The 19,351-nt window shown below is 41.4% G+C and overlaps 1 protein-coding gene across 8 annotated transcripts in view; it reads right to left on the reverse strand.

Annotated features, from left to right (window-relative positions):
• PSEN1 (presenilin 1) overlaps window positions 1-19,351 on the reverse strand; it is an 89,969-nt gene that overhangs the window by 13,658 nt on the left and 56,960 nt on the right. For 5 of the 8 annotated variants that reach the window (XM_077261742.1, XM_077261777.1, XM_077261751.1 and 2 more), the window contains 5 exons: window positions 7,037-7,104; window positions 5,452-5,672; window positions 4,225-4,323; window positions 2,954-3,043; window positions 458-631 (listed from right to left, as the gene is read on the reverse strand). In XM_077261742.1, the coding sequence (XP_077117857.1) occupies window positions 458-631; window positions 2,954-3,043; window positions 4,225-4,323; window positions 5,452-5,672; window positions 7,037-7,104 (652 nt within the window). The remainder of the gene's footprint in view (window positions 1-457; window positions 632-2,953; window positions 3,044-4,224; window positions 4,324-5,451; window positions 5,673-7,036; window positions 7,105-19,351) is intronic. The other 3 variants (XM_077261785.1, XM_077261794.1, XM_077261802.1) reach the window with 1 other exon arrangement.

Consider the following 19,351-nt stretch of genomic DNA (forward strand, 5'->3'; position numbering starts at 1 on the left):
TTTAAGTTTTTGTTTGTTTTTCAGAATAAATGTATATCACTAAATAAAACCATTTAATGCATATTATACATGCGATCATGCTGCAGCGCCTGCTGAATGTGATTTTTTTTTTTCAATACATATAATATTCATTATGTAAACTAGGGGGCAGGTCAGTGAGGGATCAGTGACCTGTCAGCAGCCATACTGATGAAAACCTTAATCAGAGCACCACATGAAGACCCCCCACGAGAATCTCATTAACTGAAAACTACAAATGAAGATTAAACAACTATCACAAGATGGATTTTATCACCCAAGGTATCATTATAATCAGTATAACGGTGACGACCTGACACTGTCTCAAGGATAATGAGCACAATCCTGCTGACAGATTCCCTTTAAGGCTGATTATTCTGATTATGTTATATTTTTTATTTCTCAGTGGAATTCATTGATAAAACAGCTGAACACTTACGTTCTTCGGGGTCTTCACTCGGAGGAGCATTGCTAGGCAGAGCTTGTACAGCTGCCCGCGTCTCCGGGGTAGAGTTCAGAGGGCCGATTCTGGCATTACTTTGTAAATCCCATTCAGGATCAAACCCTCCATCATCATCCAATGTGGCGCCATCACCACCTGCCTCTACCAAAGCTTTGTGGAATATATATATAAGAAAAAGCTATTAGCAAATGCCATTAAAATAGTGCAAATGTACGCCATTAGATGTACAAATTTAACAAAAGTACAGCTTGTGTACAGGCTTGGTCTTAGGCCTCATTCACACATCAGTGATTTTCTCGTATGAAAAAAACAGGTCTAAGTTTCATTAGTTTATCTCTGATTCTTTGTATTAAAGGGAATCTGTCACCCGATTTTAGGCCTATAAGCTAAGGCCACCGCCATCAGGGGCTTATCTACAGCATTCTGTAATGCTGTAGATAAGCCCCCGATGTATCTTGAAAGATGAGAAAAACAAGTTACCGTATTTTCCGGCGTATAAGACGACTTTTTAACCCCTAAAAATTGTCCCAAAAGTCGGGGGTCGTCTTATACGCTGGGTACGGCGTGTGCAGGGAGCGATCCTGGATGTTCCCAGGGTCTGAAGGAGAGGAGACTCTCCTTCAGGCCCTGGGATCCATATTCATGTTAAAAATAAAGAATAAAAATAAAAAATATGTATATACTCACCCCTCCGAGAAGCCTGGCTCTCACCGGTGTAAGCGTCTGCCTCCGTTCCTAAGAATTGCAGAGCGTGAAGGACCTTCGATGACGTCACGGTCAGGTGACTGATCACATGAGCGGTCACGGACCAATCACAGGCCAGTCACCTGACCGTGACATCATCGAGGGTCCTTCATGCTGCAATTCTTAGGAACGGAGGCAGACGCTTACACCGGTGAGAGCCAGGCTTCTCGGAGGGGTGAGTATATACATATTTTTTATTTTTATTCTTTATTTTTAACATGAATATGGATCCCAGGGCCTGAAGGAGAGTCTCCTCTCCTTCAGACCCTGGGAACCACACGCTGTATAAGATGACTGGGCGTATAAGATGACCCCCGTCTTATACAGCGGGCATATCCCAAATTCCATATTTTATATGGAAAAGTTGGGGGTCGTCTTATACGCCCAGTCGTCTTATACACCAGAAAATACGGTAGATTATACTCACCCAGGGGCGGTCCCGGTGCGGTCCGGACCGATGGGCATCACGGTCCGGGTCCAGCGCCTCCCATCTTCATACAATGACGTCCTCTTCTTGTCTTCATGCCGCGGCTCCTGCGCAGTTGTACTTTGTCTGCCCTGTTGATGGCAGCGCAAAGTACTGCAGTGCGCAGGTGCCGGGAAAGGTCAGAGAGGCCCGGTGCCTGCGCACTGCAGTACTCTGCTCTGCCCTCAACAGGGCAGACAAAGTACGCCTGCTCCAGAGCCGCGGCAGGAAGACGAGGACATCATCGTAAGAAGATGGGAGGCGCCGGACCCGGACCGCTACACCCATCGGACCGGACCACAGTGGGAACGCTCCTGGGTGAGTATTATCTCAGGACAAAGAGTACTCAATACTTTTGCTATTTTACATAATGGTCAGCAGTTTCTAAATGATTTCATAAAGCTTGAAAACCCCTTTACAGCTACAGGATAGGTCAACATTAGTAGATCGGGGGTTGTCCGACACTTGGCACCCCACTGATCACATATATTTTGCTTTAACAGCTATAGGACGTAAACGTTCCATTCAAAGTGTAGCGGTGGCTGCTGACGACTACAGCAAAGCTTCTCTGCGAAGAACAAGAGCTGTGCTGCAACAACCGACAATTGCCGCTTCACTTTGAGAACAGCTGATAGGTGGGGCCATCCGGTGTCGGATCCCATCGGTGTGATATTGATGACCTGTCCTGTACGTAAGTCATCAAATATCTATGCTCAGACAACCTTTAGATTGATCATTTTATTTGTTACACCAGTTAGAATACTTGTTCAACTGCCTACAATATTGTAAGCAAACATGGTAGCACGGAATCTGCTACCGGACCAGAGTGGAAAAAAACCCAAGCTGCATTTAAGTACATAACATCCAAAGCCCAGGGGGTCATTCGCACAGAACGTTTTCACCTTCGCAAATATGTTTATGTCTACAATGAACCTTTGCTAAGACATCAAAGCAACGAGTGGTCACTGCATCTCCGACTTTATCACATGCTTTAGATAAATGGAGGACACTCCACTATGTGCCCAAGGGCTAATTCCTTTCAAAGGAGAGAACTAAAAATCAATTGTAAGAATTCTTAGAATATGTAAAGAAGTGTAGTGAAATGGCAGGTATGTAAGACAAGTAACTGTTCAGATGCCTGTACATTTTTTGGGAACATAAGTCATTGCTGTTACCATGTTCAACAGATCTTCTGTATACAAAACCTAGGAGATTGCAAACACACACAATGTGCACACATCAATCACGGCAAAGCTACCCGCTACCTTGCGAGTTGTGTGAAGGTTGCTTTGACCCACTCTGTGTGAAGCCTGGATCTCCATCAGCCATCTTCACCAACCAGATCATTGTAGCTGAAGACAACAGAAAAAAAATCAATTTTATTAGGAGATTGTAATGACTTATTTATGTAAATCAAAATAATTCTTCAATCTATCTGACAAATTAAAAAAGGCGTATTCGAAACAATGATCTTCAGGTGCACACTGCTCCCAGGCTTCACAACTTCCTGCTTGTAGGGAGCGGTGTACTCCCGATGATTGACAATTTAGACTTTAGGTATCATCACTTTGCTGGCCTGAACTGTACACTCTCCGATGATGAAACCGTTTTGCCTTTGTAGCATCTGTGGAGCACAGGGGCACTGATCTGGCAGTCTTTAGAGCAGCACTTACAAGCTCTAGAGAAAGAGCTTGTAATCAATGAGCTCCTAGATTGTTGACCTCTGCTAACAAACTACAGAGGCAGGCAGTAACCTAGGCAAGGAGAGGTATACAATAAAATACAATGAAAAAAAAAAAAAAGAAGAAAGAAATAATCTCTTTTCTTGAGAACAAAGACTCTTTTTAACAACAAGTAAATAGCAAAGTTAGTCATTTTCATCAAAACTTTACAAATTTAACCCTATGACTAAAATATGCTGATTAGTAATGAGTGGATGTGCAATCATAAGGTGTTATTGAAGCATGCTCGTGTGCTAACCAAGTGCTCGAAAAATATATTCACATCCCCGCTGCTGCATGTCTCATGGCTGTTCGACAGCCACAACACATACAGAGCTTGTCGGTTTGTTAGGTAATCCCTGCATGTGTTGTAGCTGTTGAACAGCCATGACACATGCAGCCACGGGGACTCAAACACATTATTCGAGCACCCCGAAGACACTCGGTTAGCACATGAGCATGCTCAGATAACACCTTATCCAAGCACACTCGCTCATCACTAATGCTGATGTCTACAAAGGACAAGCACAAATGGTGGTGACAGAAGCTATGACTCAACTTTAGGTCAAGTGGCGGAAACTCAGGATGCGTTGTTCCTGCCAGAGAGGAAAACAATGTAGTGCATTGTATTGCGTCAAGAAGAAGAAGAAAAAAAGAGCAAGTGAAGGCAACCATTCTAATAGATATATAATAATTCAGCTCTAATTATTCTCGTATATGGCTGGTAAATAAGAATTTAGGTTGTGTTTTTTTTCTTTTCTAAAGATAGTGGCAAATACCCCTGGTAATCCCCATTAATACAGAATACATACAGGAGTAGATTAAAGCTGGGAAGAGGGTTTCATTTCGCTCCTGAGCAGTCTCCACCAGCATGCGGAGGGGACCCTTCGGACACAAAACAGCAACGAGATCTAAAATGAGAACAAAATCAAAAGTATAAAAATCATGAATATTAAAAGGGGTTGCAGAATTATAAAATACCCCCCTAGCACACACCGTGTGATGTGAGGATTTGCTGGTTTCTGAGCCAGGAATGGCGGTGATGTATGTAATACGCATACTCCCGGACAGAAACCGTCTAGTGGGTGCGGCCTTGCTCCATACACTTGCATGGAGTGCGCCCACTAGATTGCTTCTGCCCGGGAGTATGCGTATTACATACATCACCGCCATTCCTGGCTCAGAAACCAGCAAATCCTCACATCGCATGGTGTGTGCTGGGGGTATTTACCAGTCTGCAGTTACACATCCCTTTAAGATTAGACATTTTACAATTCAAATTTTGATGACTTTATTTAAAAAAATAAATGTTAATTATATACTTGCTGTTCAATCTTTTAACACACCAACATATTCTGTAGCGCTGTACAAACAATACTTGCATCAGTCCCTCTCCCTAATCCTGTCTCTCCACTCAAACACGGTTTTCAGGTCCTGAAAACCATGCAGATATACAGCACAGTAATTAAAATTGTTACCATCTCCTAAAGTGAATCTGTCGCTAGATTTCACATTACGAACTGCATACATAATTATATAGATCCCTTGCACCTGATAAGACTGGTGCATTTTCTTTGAAAATAAATGTAAGAATGGCGGTACATTCCTTATATTAAGATAATTTCATGAGTCCAGCAAGAGAATCAGACTGCTCAGAAGTCTAATGTATTCAGTCTTCACCCATCCATCCTAATTGACAGCTGCAGTGTGTACTGAGCAGGGAGAGATCTCAGCAGGGAGGAGAGACACTGAGGAACTGTAAATAAAGTCGGTGGCAATGATATTAAACTTTCATAAAAGATTATACATCTATTTCACAGTAAATTCAACAAAACGGATCTTAGACCTAATAAAAAATGTGTGAAATCCAGTGACAGATCTGCTGAAAAATCTTCTAGTGTCTAAGAAAACCTTTTAAATCCATTTTTTCTCCCGTTAACTGTGACAGCCAGCTGAGTCTGATGTACTTCTCTCCCAGACTGGAGCTTGTTACTCATGTCCTGACACAACTCCTATATGGCAGTGCATATCATACTCACCGTATACAGAAATAACTGCGAGAATAAGCCAGGCCGTCCACTCTGGAAGGTACTTGATAAACACCAAAGCCATCAAAGCACTGATCATAATGAGATAGGCCTGTTGTAGGAGGAGTGGCCCCTTCCAGTGAATGCAGATCATACCCACTACTCCAAAGTTCCAGATCATCAAGGCGAGAGTGATGTAATCCATGGCTACATTGTATGTCTTGAACACTTCTCTGGAAATCAGATTAAAAAATTATTTATTTATTTTTTCAGTTCAAACTTCATCCAGCACTTTAAGTCAAGCTTTGCCTGGAGCTAGGACTAAATTACAACTAGTCATTAGGTCATAAAGGTGTCCAGGAAACGGCTAGGCTCCTGAATCTGGAGCAGTTTTCCTTTTGTTCCTGCGCCTCTCCGTTACGGAGATACGTCCCTTTCTTCCCTGTATGCAAATCTAGTTTTGTTAGCTTTATCCAAGTGGGGGCGGCCTTTGTGTGTGTGCTTGAAGACCACACCCAGTTGGCTATAAAGACTAGATTTACATACAGAGAAGAGAGAGCCATATCTCAGGAAGAGAGACGCAGGATCAAAAGGAAAACAACATCCGATTCAGGAAAACAGCGAGATTTACATCAGTTAAGAAAATTACATACCGTATTTATGGCAAAAGTAAAATATTAAATGCTGAAAAAAAAAAAATAGAAAGAGCTTCCACCCATTATCTTCAGTCAAGATGTTACAAATTACGGTAGATTTTTTAATAGACTGTATCTACTACTGATGGCTGCCAGTAACTAATTAACTACACCATAGTAATATTTATATAATAGTATTTACCCCCTTGATCTTCCAGACTTCAGAATGGTAAGTGTCTAAATGTGCAGTGATGTGGGTAGGTGAAGGTTTTACTGCATAACTAAGCAGATCAGCCATCCAGTAGCTGGAGAAATCATAGTGACAACCCACAAGGAATCGGCAATTGCGACCGTACAGATCGTCGCTGGTCTTTTGAAAGACAAACGAAGAAACAGCTAAACTCAACTCTATATACACCTTAAACACTATTTTTCTTATACACTCAAGAAAATAATGTTAGATCATGTTCTATAACTATGAAAATTAAGCCCATTACATTAAATTCCCATTGACTATTCCCATCTCCAAGATCCTATGCCAATATGTAGTAGGTGTAATAATAATAATAATAATAATAATAATAATAATAATAATATTAGCAAATACCTCCAATTAGAAATGTAGAGTAGTTCTTCCGATTAGCTATGTCACTAATCCCATGTGCAGTAGCTTAGCTATTGATATCCGACCAATCAGATAGTGACAGTTAGTTGCTAGTTGTTGTAACCATGGATATCTAAGCTACTGCAATGCCCTGCACAAGGGGTAAATGACACAGCTAATCAGAAGAATTACACTATATTTCTAATTGGATGTATTTGCTATAATCACACCTACTACATAATGGATAAGGATCTTGGAGATGGGAATACCTTTTTAAATAAATAACCACTAATTTACTGTGAGAAATAATTACACAAAAGGGGAAAGAGCTATTTCTAGTTAATTGATGTGTGCTTACCCCAAATAGATGAAAGAGAAGAAAAATAGTAGCAACAAGGAGGAAATGATCAGCCAGCCGTGAATGACCTGCAGAGGAAAAAAAAATAAGTCCAACACTAGACTCACACATTCTGTTCTGTAAATATGACTTTTCATCAGTCATTATCATCACAGACAGGATTACAATAAAAAGCCAATACCTCATACACAGTAAACAACAGACAATCCACCACTCAAACAGGTGATGGGCACGGCTCACCTCCTCCCCCTATCTTCACAATCACCTTGGCATAGATTAGAGCATGCTTACAAAATACTTCAATACAAGTCAACGAGTCAGAGCCAGTCTATTACTGATAATGTCCATTTGGTTCTGACCAGAACACTAAGTATGTGTTTAATATGAAGTCTGGTGGCCATGGTGAAAATAGCAAGATTTCAGATTTTTTTTTTAGTACAGATAAAAATATGGGAAAAGAGTCTAAAAAATAGATTTAAAATAAACTTAAAAAAAAAGTTGAAAAGGGGAAAACCTTTTTAAATTTACATTAGAAATTCATCCTTACCATGATAAAAATAACAATCCACTGATATTCACCCTTCTCGGATCCAGGGCTGCATCTCCACCGCTGTTTTGGTAATGGTGTACAGATTGCAGCGGTGACGTCACGTCTGCAGCGCTGCAGACAATCAGTTAGCTGTCTGCCATTGGAGACTTAGCACTGGACCCAGTGATAGCGGGTAGCAGTTGATTTTGTTTTTCTTTTTTTATCATGGCAAAAAAGAATTTGTAAAAAAAGAAAAATACTTTGAAAAATGGAAAACTTTTTTAGGCAATGTGCAGACTTTTTGTAGAGTTTTGGAGCAGAAACTGCCAAGTTTTTGAGAAGGATTTATTCTAATAGCAAATAATACCCAGTAACATAAAATCAGACTCCCAGGTAGTTTCTATTTGTATAGTTTATATCTAGTAACATAGTATTCAAGGCTTGAAGATATCCAACCAATTCAACGCCTACTATTTTAAACCATGTCTACTTTAGGCAATCTTGTAATTCTTGGACTAGAACTGTAAGCTACCAAAGTTACCGTTACCTCCCTAAAATACATTGTATTTCCTATCGGTTAGTGATGAGCGAACGTGCTGGGGTAAGGTGTTATACGCACATGCTCGGGTGCTAACCGAGTGACTTCGGCTCTAAAAATGTTCCGTGGGGACTCGGACATAGTACTCGAGCACGCCGAAGACTCTCGGTTAGCACCCGAGCATGCTCCGATAACGCTTTATCCCAGCACATTCGCTCATCACTACCACCGGTAAATAAAACCTTTATTTATAACTTGGACACATTTCCTATTCCAGAACCACTTTTCCATCATTACGTTGGAGGTTAAAATTACGTTGAAAATTGGAAATTTAACGATCAGAGCATTAGTAATAAAAACCAAAAAGTAATTCTTAGGCCTCACATCAGTGATTTTCCTCGTCTGCCAAAAATCAAACAGGTCAAAAGTTTGGTCAGAGTTTCATTAATTTTTCTTGAATGGAAATAAAGAACCTCATTCACTTTGCTGATACCAGGGAATCTTTCATTTTTCTCATGTTTGATAATTTTACGTAGGTCTTGTATGACCAACGATACTGTAAAATCTAGTACACTTAGGTTTCTTGTCGGAAAGTTTTCCATCTTGTATAAGTTCCGATTTGTTGGGGGCGAAAGACAAGACAATGGTTTCTTTCTACCACAACATAGCAGGTCTATAAACCATCCATACAACTGACTGCTCTGCTATGTGACATTACTGTCACACAAGAACATACTTGTCGTGATTGTTACATTAAGTATTTGGAATAATTTATCAACATCTTGTGCTCAATACCTGAAGTAATCAGTGTCCAAGATCTAAACAACCTGAAAAACAAGGGGATTCTTGGCATTTTTTTTTTTTTTTAGCATGAGCACTTGTCAGGTTTATCTCATGTCAAAAATCAAATTATTGAGAAATTGCAAAAAAGATACAGACACACACATATAAGACATGCCAAAAGTATGAGAAAACGAAGTACTCCATAGCCGGGATCACACACAAGACAATGCTAGAGTGCAGTTCTGATAATCAACATTTTCTGATTTTTCAGATCATACAAGTTACTGTAGGTAGATAGATTTTAAGGGAACTTTTTTTTTGCATCATCCATGAAAAAATGTGAGTTTTACTTAATTTCCATAAGGAGGTCAAGCAACAGGACTGGTGTCAATTGCCACTATATGCCTGGCCGAGCCAAGTTACTGACAGGCGTTTCATGTATATGACCAAGCTTTAGTAAAAAGAAAACACTGCCACTTTTCAGATCCTGGAGCTTTTTAGACTCGTATTTCCTGCCCTTAAACCCATCATAGCATACATAAGTCATATGCAGTGTCTCCCCCTTTGATGCAGGCTCAAGCCCTGAGCCTGCATCTTTCCCGTCACAAGACAGCTAATTTGATCTTTTTTAGTCTCATATTTCCTGTCCTTAACCCCATCACGACATATATACGTCATAAGTTGTGTCTCCTCCTTTGATGCGGAATCCAGAGCTGAGCCTGCTTCTTTCCAGTCACATGACAACTAATTTTCTTTTTTTTAACAAAAAGACTTTTTTGATCACTTAAATAAAAAAAGAACCTATACATGTTTGGTATCTGTGAACTCGTAATGACCTGGGGAAGCATAGTGGCAGGCCAGTTTTAGCAGTTATTGAACATGGTAAAAAAACAATCGTGGAATTGCACTTTTTTTTTTGCAATTCCACCGCACTTTGAATTTATTTCTGGTTTCCAGTACATCAGATGGTAAAATCAATGGGGTTGTTTTAAAGTACAACTCATCCCGCAAAATACAAACTCTCACACGGCCATGAAAAAAAGTTATGGCTCAGGGAAGAAGGGGAGTGGAAAACAAAAATGAAAACGGAGTATGTCCAGGGGTGAAGGGGTTAAAGGAACCATTTTCAGCTGACTCCTTATCATCAGAGGCAGGATTACAATGACACCGCTATATACAGCTGATAACTAGTGTTGAGTGGACTTGCTCGGATAAGGTGTTATCCGATCATGCTCGGGTGCTAACAGAATATCTTCGGCGGTCTCGAATACTATGCTCATGTCCCTGTGGCTGCATGTCTCGCGGCTGTTCAACAACTGCAACACATGCAGGGATTGTCTGTCTGTTCGAAAGTAGTATTCGAGCCTGCTGAAAATACTCTGTTAGCACCCAATCATGCTTGGATAACACCTTATCTGAGCACATTCGCTCCACACTACAGATAACCCAGGATCCACCAATGACAATATGTGACGACACAGCTCACCCTGCTCCTCATTCATCACAATGATTAGACATGCTCATTAGACACTTTGAAACAAAAACAGAGTCGAGGTCTGATCATTGAGGCTATGGTCCGTGTGTTGCTTCCTGAAATAACAGGAAGTTAGAGTTTAAAAAAAAAAAGTGGCCAAAGTGAAAATTGCAAAATTACAATTTTTTTGTATTCTTTTTAATACAGAATTTGTACAATAAGAAAAAAAAATTAGATTAAAATATTTAAAGAATACTTTTGAGCACAAAAATCTGATTTAAACACTGGGTTATTTCCTGACTATAGAATTGCCTAGTATTTAAAAGGGGGAAAAAAAAGTTTATCATGGAAAAAACCCTGTTACAGGGCAGCTAAGGATTTTTGTAACGCACTCCTGCTGAAACGGTTTTACCCATGTGGTGTTTCTGCATTTAGTCATGTGACCAAAATTGGCCACTTTTTTTTAATTTTCAATGGTCGATAAAAAATCTTTTAAAATTCTCATTTTAGAGGAGATTATGGTTGTATTTTACAGTAAATGCTGCTCATGCTTTATCATCAGTATATTGAGCAACTGACATGCATCACACGTAATCTTTATCATTATGGATTTCTGACCTTATTTTTACAGATCTAGCTAGATCACACACTGTACATCCGATTTATGATCTATCATGCCAAGAATGTAACCCAATGTACCCGCTGTAATTAATGACGACAGTTATCACCCCCAATGGTCACAATAATGTGCCTGCATAGGTCAGCCTACCGCATAGGCTTATATCAAGAGATAAGTTGATGTCAGTGATGCCGAACATTGATTTATTTCCTAAGTAAACACGTGGTTGGGCATGATGACCTCCAACATGCCCAATCATTTGACTTCCAGGGACCATCTGCGCTGACCTAGTACACATACACCCTGCTGGTGAATGAGCTGTATTTGGTGGGTCTAGATGACATTTATCCATGATTTGTAGATGGATGTATGAAACATCGGATTGAATAAGCAAAAAGGAAAAGGATTATAAACTCAAAATGTAACAGGGTTCATCCATGGGCTCCTTCATGACTTGTTTTCAGCCTGTCACATTACTCAGAGATGACAGTTTGATGACCACCAACAACTGCTCTGACCTGCTCTACACTCACCACCCGTCATGGCTGGCCAAGGCTTAGCTGCATTTTTTCTGTAGGCTCATTTCTCTGTGGTTACTTGTGTTATGTACTGGATTTTTATTTTATTTTTTTAACCCTGTACAAGTTTTTTTTTTTTTTTCTTCAATTCTGATTTTTTCTTTTCCTCCTTTCTATAAAGCGGTTTGACAGCATTTTTACATAACAAGGCTATTTAATGTAGTGAAGCCCAAGGGGATAAAGCAGGACTCAATTTTTGATGAAAATACTGAAAGGTTATAAGATAATTTATATGCAGATGTGTACTATCATGCTTGCTGTGACCTGAAAATACTAAGCATTTATGGGGACAAAAAACCTTTTCTATGAATGTTTTTATGTGTCAATAGTAAGAATCTATTCAGCTGCTGATGATCCCCAAAAAGGAGTGTTGGCAAGTGGAGAGCGGTGTTCAGGGCAGTAGGTGTAAGCACAAAAGTCCAGCATTATTAACCCCCACCTGCAACGGCCAATTTCCAGGTTTTCCTTCCCAAAAGCCATTGGTTTTTTATTTTTCCATCCACATAGCCTTATAGAGCTTGTTTATTGCAAGACGAGTTGTACTTTTGAAATGACACCAGTTCTTGCTCTCATGTGACGCACTGGGTTCTAAAAAAGTATGTCCACACTAGCTCATAGTCCAGATTCTCATTATCCTCTCCATACTCCAGGATCCTATCTCTCTCTTCCTCCTCTTTAATGCTCCAGCTCTGCATGATTCAGAACCCCAGTCCGAGTCAGATTCTGATCTAGGCTCTGAACAGATCTCCAAACTACGGGACATGGTAAGTAGTCCGATTGTAGCCAGCAATCAGACCCTTAACATAGAGGATCCAGAAACATCATCTTCTGAGTACACCGTATCATTCAGAAAGACAAAGCGTCCTCCCATGACCTTTGCCAACCACAAGGAGTTCACCAAAATCTTCACTAAGGAATGGGAACATACATACAAGAACTTCCAAAGAAAACGCATGGAAGGCTTGTATGCTTTTGCACCTGATCTGCTTCAGAAATGGGCAGAGTCTCGCTCAGTAGATTCCCTGGTCTCCCGGCTCTCCACTTACACTATTCTTCCTCTTCCTGTTAGAAGGCTCCAAGGAGGAGACTGCATCAAAGACACCAAAGTTCTCGACAAATCAGCCTTTGAGACCGCGGACTCGGCACTCTGCAAGTCCTTTTCAGCGACATGGTTTTCCAAGGCAGTGTCGACCTGGGCAAAACTCCTCCAGGGTATACTGTCAGCCTCTTCCCTGTTCGAACTGGCGGACCTAGCAGACCAAATCGATCAAGCAGGGAAATATCTCCTCACAGCAGCTCTCTACGCAACCGCTTGCTCTGCCATGGAAGATGGCAATATCATCACCATCCGCAGGGTCTTCTGGTTGAAGGTATGGCACATGGACACAGCTTCCAAAAGGTCCCTTAGTGAATTCTTGTCTTTTCAAAGAGTTGGATAAGATAATTTCCAACGTCAAAGGGAACAAGAGTACCTCACTCCTTCAACAAGGTCTAAAATCCCACCTCCCAAACGTCGCACAGTACAGTTTTATTCGTTTCAGAGATTTCAAGTCAAGACTAGTAATCGGCAGGCCAAATCTGCAGCCCATCAAGCCAGCCCCCCAACTGGCGTCCACGAGCCCACCAGTGCCAGTCTTCCAGTTCCAGATCCAACAGACTTTCCCTGGCATGACACAGCTACCACCTGAGAAGCCTCTCAGGGAGGGCGGACGTCCCGTTAATTTCCAGAACAAGTGGCTCTAAGTGGATTATCAACATAGCTAAGTCGTTCCCGATACCGGTCCAAAGCATTGTTTTTCTGAATCAAAAGAAGCAAGTGTATGCAAACAAATTGGGATCACCACACCAAATGAGAATTCATACAAAATACAGCTTTATTCAAGAAACACCACACAAAGACATAAAAACATGTTAAAAACACCCCCTAAAAGTAAGACCTGGGGTAACGGGTCCATATAGATCATCAGTACATATTATAACACAGCAAATAGCCATTGTACAGCCGATATATACATAGAACACAGAACCAAAATATGCAACACACGGGCGTTATATGGTGCGATGTAATAACACAAATGAAATAATACACCCTTACTGTTCTATATCCCACAACAAGAAATCTAAAGATAGAAAAACGTGAAGTACACTTAGGGGCATAATGAGCACCATGTGGCTGCCTAGACCCTAATATTCAGGTCCCTTATTAACTCACCCTACCTAACACCTAGGCGGTAATAAGGCTCCTGGCAGCGTTGGTTCAGTGGATATCTGGCAGGCTGTAACGTAGTTGTGACCCACGCGTATCGACGCCCGTAGCGTCTTCCTCAAGGTCAGTATAACAAGTGCGGTACATTTCCTAACTTAAATAGCTAAATGATTTCTTTTTACACCTACCAGGTGTGAGCAGCAGTATGGGCAGTAGCGCTTCATTCCCGGCGTCCCCCAAAATCTACTGCGCAGATGCTAAGCGTTCCTTGTCATTGCACGGTGAACGTAGCCGGCGCATGCGCACTACAAGATGGTGAGTCACCCATCTCCATGTAAACAAAGCCCCGACTCCAGGCAACAGTGCGAATAGCTGTAAGAGTGGTAGTGTGGATACAGCCACGAAGAGCGGCGTCGCACAGTCACCCTGCGCATTTAAGTTAGGGGTAGTGCATGCATTATTTTGTATATAGTTTATTGTTAGTAGGAGCGAACTCGCGTCCCCTTCAGTCCGTGAGGCAGTTGTGCTGTGTATACACAGGTGTTCCATTGTTTGGCGCCACCACTTGGACTAGTGAATATAGGGATGAAGACTTAGTGAGTGAGCTTTCTTAGGTTACAGTCATGGATAAATATACCGTATCTTTTGTACCCTGTGCTTTATGTATGTCTCTGACAGTCAAAGTTAATTTGTGCCTATTTTGGGGCTGACATACCCCTGCACGACCATGATATTGGGTTTGGTTGTGTATATGCACACTTTTCCTGGTGACAAATGATATATGCATGCACTACCCCTAACTTAAATGCGCAGGGTGACTGTGCGACGCCGCTCTTCGTAGCTGTATCCACACTACCACTCTTACAGCTATTCGCACTGTTGCCTGGAGCCGGGGCTTTGTTTACATGGAGATGGGTGACTCACCATCTTGTAGTGCGCATGCGCCGGCTACGTTCACCGTGCAATGACAAGGAACGCTTAGCATCTGCGCAGTAGATTTTGGGGGACGCCGGGAATGAAGCGCTACTGCCCATACTGCTGCTCACACCTGGTAGGTGTAAAAAGAAATCATTTAGCTATTTAAGTTAGGAAATGTACCGCACTTGTTATACTGACCTTGAGGAAGACGCTACGGGCGTCGATACGCGTGGGTCACAACTACATTACAGCCTGCCAGATATCCACTGAACCAACGCTGCCAGGAGCCTTATTACCGCCTAGGTGTTAGGTAGGGTGAGTTAATATGGGACCTGAATATTAGGGTCTAGGCAGCCACATGGTGCTCATTATGCCCCTAAGTGTACTTCACGTTTTTCTATCTTTAGATTTCTTGTTGTGGGACATAGAACAGTAAGGGTGTATTATTTCATTTGTGTTATTACATCGCACCATATAACGCCCGTGTGTTGCATATTTTGGTTCTGTGTTCTATGTATATATCGGCTGTACAATGGCTATTTGCTGTGTTATAATATGTACTGATGATCTATATGGACCCGTTACCCCAGGTCATACTTTTAGGGGGTGTTTTTAACATGTTTTTATGTCTTTGTGTGGTGTTTCTTGAATAAAGCTGTATTTTGTATGAATTCTCATTTGGTGTGGTGATCCCAATTTGTTTGCATACACTTGCTTCTTTTGATTCTACTATACTTGGTATGCAAGTGGTGATCCCCTAGTGTTTATTCTATATGCAGGTGGTGCCCACTCACTAAGTGCTCTGTTGATAAGCATTGTTTTTCTGGGAATGATGTTCGAAACTGTGCGATCAAGAATTTTTCTTCCCGAAGAGAAGCACTCTGCTCTATCATGCGGGATTCGCTCCCTGAGGGGTACATGCCCTCATTTGCTCCGCTTCTGTATGAGCATCTTAGGCAGGATGGTTGTGTCAATGGAAGCAGTTCCATTCGCCAAGCTTCATACATGTCCCCTTCAACTTTTTCTATTATCACGATGGGAGAGGTTGACTCTCTCCCTAGATCAACTAATCACTTTCCCTTCACAGATAAAGAAGTTCCTAGACTTGTGGACTCAATCTCTTCTAGTCCATCGTGGAAGATCTTTCCTACCACCATGCTGGGAGATCGTTACAACAGATGCCAGTGTTCTCGGTAGGGGAGCAGTTTTTCAGAACTTAACAGGCCTGGGCGGATGGAACTAAAAGAAAAGTTTCTTGCTCTGCTTCATTGGCAGGATCTTCTCCTCAACCATCTGATTCCAGCCAAACAGACAATGCCACGTCGGTGGCATACATAAATCAAGAGAAACTCGAAGTCGAGCAGTATTGTCAGAAGTGACACGAATTCTATTATGGGCAGAACAGAACGTACCAATGATATTGGCAGTTCACATTCCAGGAGTGGAGAACTGGGCCTCCGCTTGTCCTAGCAGAGAGGGTCTCGCCGACGGCGAATGGTCCCTGAACCTGTCAGCATTCCACAACATTTGTCTCCAATGTGGGACCTGATTGCATCCAGAATAAATCACAAGATTCCTCAGTTCATCTCTAGATCATGCGACCAGCTAGCAATTGGCACTGAAGCCTTTGTAATTCCTTGGTCTCCATTCTCCCTCTTATACTTGTTCCCTTCCTTGCCACTGATCCCCAGGGTGGTCAAGAAGATCAAAACGGAGGGAGTGCCTGTCATTCTCATCACTTCAGACTGGCGCAGAACACCATGGCACGCGGAAGTAATCAACCTCCTGACGGACACTTCGCTGTTCATAATTCCTGAAGGTCTTCGAAAGGACTTGGCTGCTTTCAAATCTACCATTACCCGCTGGGATCGTTCTGCCATCTGGAAGTCTACTGACTAAGGGTCACCGCACACTCCACTCATGCAGTGTGGGCCTCCTGTACCGCTCGCCACCAGGCATCTGCCTCACAGATTTGCAAAGCTATTGCGTGGTCTTCGATTCATACCTTTGCCAAGTCCTACAAAGTTCACACCTGCGCCTTGCTGGATGCGAATCTTGGTAGAGAGGTCCTGCAAGCCGCAATGGTCTGAGTTCGGACTTAAGGGTACTACTATTTTTCCCACACTTGGGACTGCTTTTGGATGTCTCAGTTTCCTGTGTCCCACAATGAAGTGACGATTTTGGGTACCTACCGTAAAATCTCTTGCTCAGAGCCTTCATTGGGGGACACAGCTCCCACCCTTGTTAATTGTTGATTCTGGTTATGTTATGATTGTTCTATAACTCTTGCTTCTCTTACTTTCTCCCGGATTAGCTCTGTACCAGTTGGTGGGTATATACTGCTGAGAAGGAGCTAACTTTTTTTGCCTAGTGGTAGCAGCATACACCCATGGTTTCCTGTGTTCCCCAATGAAGGCTCCGAGAAAGATTTTATGGTGAGTACCAAAAATCTTCATGTAGCTTGCATCACTATTTTCCGAGACCGGTAACATTTTTTAGTCGACGGGGCTGGGTGAAGGTTTATTTTTTGCACCCTGGGCTTAACGTTTTTACCAATATCATTTTGGGGTAGATATGATGTTTTGATTGCCTCTTACTGCATTTTATTTGCAGTGTTGCAGCAGCCAATAAAAGGTAATTCAGGAGTTTTTATATTTTTTCTCATTATTATGTTTACCATAAAGATTTATTTTAAAATTTGACAGAATTTACTTTTTTAATGAAAGTAGCAATACCAATTGTGCTTTTCTTTCCTTTATTTCTAAATGGGTAAAAAAGAGGGGGATTTGCACTTTAATTTTTTTATATATTTATTTAAAAAAAATTTTTTTTTCATATTCTACTGCATTCAATGGTCTCATTAGGGGACTTGAAGCTGCGATGGTTTCATCGCTTGTACTATACACAGCTGTATAGTATATTAAAGTCAGTGACTCGACAAATAACATAACTATGTCATAACAGGAGGAGATTAAAGGGGATCAGTCGATTGATGCTGAACAAGAGGGGCATCAAAAACCAGAGTCTGGTTGCACGATTGCAGTGCGGTATATTTTTCTCTGAAACGCTCTAGTGAAAATATATCTTTCCTAGCGCTGGTTCAGGTGATCGTCCGGTTTCTTCTATAACGAGAAACCAGTCAATATCTGCAAACACTCTGGGAAACGCCAGGTAATGGTGGCTCAGGTCAAATCTGGTCTCTGCTCTGATTCATGGCCAGCTCTTCTAAGCTTTGCCGTTTCAGAGAAAGATATGCCTGGCTTCAATTGTGCAGCTATGCACTGATTTCCATAGCTCGTGTTTAAGTCTGAATGAACCGACTGCCAGGTTAACTTAAAATAGGTTGTGCCAAATCTGTAAGTTATCCCCTATTGATAGTGCAATCCTTGAAGGTTTGCTTGGTTTCATCAAAACGTGCATACCCATCTGTCAACAAGTGTTTAAAGAACCTCACGTGTGTGTGTGTGTGTGTGTGTGTGTGTGTGTGTGTGTGTGTGTGTGTGTGTGTGTGTAACAATAGTGTAAGGCAGTATATAAAGCTTAGAGTGCTGTTGCATCACAGTCGTCATGTACCGTGTTTCCCTGAAAGTAAGACAGGGTTTTTTTTTCTCCGAAAGATGCACAAGTGCTAGCTCTCAAGGGATGTCTTATATTCAATGAACAGTCCCCAAAAGAAAATGTATTAACAAAATTTAGATAAAAAACAATATATTAAAACATGCTAATTAAAATATAAATATCAATTAGCCAGTAGATGACACCACATAACAAATAAATAGGGAAAGGTATGGACATATAAATTACCGTGGTAACCCTGAATAGAGTAGTCATCACATAAGACCTATAATTTCCAAAAGGAATTTTACCTAACATGTATAACACAAATAGATGTGGTATCAATTCCTTTTGGAAATTGTAGGTCATATCATCTGATGAATTATTTGTCGTTATGTGTTACCATCTACCACGACATTCTATTTTAAGTATTATTTTCTGACAAACATATTGCCAGGTCATTCCCCTCACTGAATAATATCCGACATGGCCATTGGCGATTACAAATTTTGAGGTGATTGTTATCATGTTTTCCATTTTCATAACATTGTTAACCTCTTCTACCCGTTCGCCCAAACTGAGTGTTTTAGTGAATTTCCAGTAACGTGGTATAATTGACTTATTTGTGGTAGAGAGTGAATGAGTTGTGCCAATCCTCCTCTGAAATTTGACTAACAATTTCTTCTCCCAAGCCCCAGTAAAGGGTCATTGCAGGTGTCCCTTTGTATTTACAAGAGAGAAGTTTAGTACAAGGACCTACTTGAGTGATTAAGGTTTCAAATGGAGAGAGTTCATCATATATATTAAGAAGCTCTTGAGTGAGACAGAAGCGCCTACAAAATAGGGCAATAGGGTCTGGTAAGGGATAGGTATAATTGATGGTAGCACTCTCCTAAAGGTGTTGTGTGCAGGCACAATACCTATAAAAGCGTGGAAAGCCACTGCTGCCCCATGGCTGGAGGAAATGGTTCTTCCAGAGGTAAAGTGGCAAAATTGGAAGCTGGCAAGTTTATTCATTCCCGCCTAAACATGCCAGCTTCCATTTTTGCCATCCTTTATATTACACAGAAAATACTCAGAAATATGTGAGAATTTATTAAAGACCAGAGCTGGAA

The sequence above is a fragment of the Ranitomeya variabilis genome, chromosome 1 (genome assembly GCF_051348905.1).
Source record: "Ranitomeya variabilis isolate aRanVar5 chromosome 1, aRanVar5.hap1, whole genome shotgun sequence".
In the NCBI taxonomy this organism is placed as follows: Eukaryota; Metazoa; Chordata; class Amphibia; order Anura; family Dendrobatidae; genus Ranitomeya; species Ranitomeya variabilis.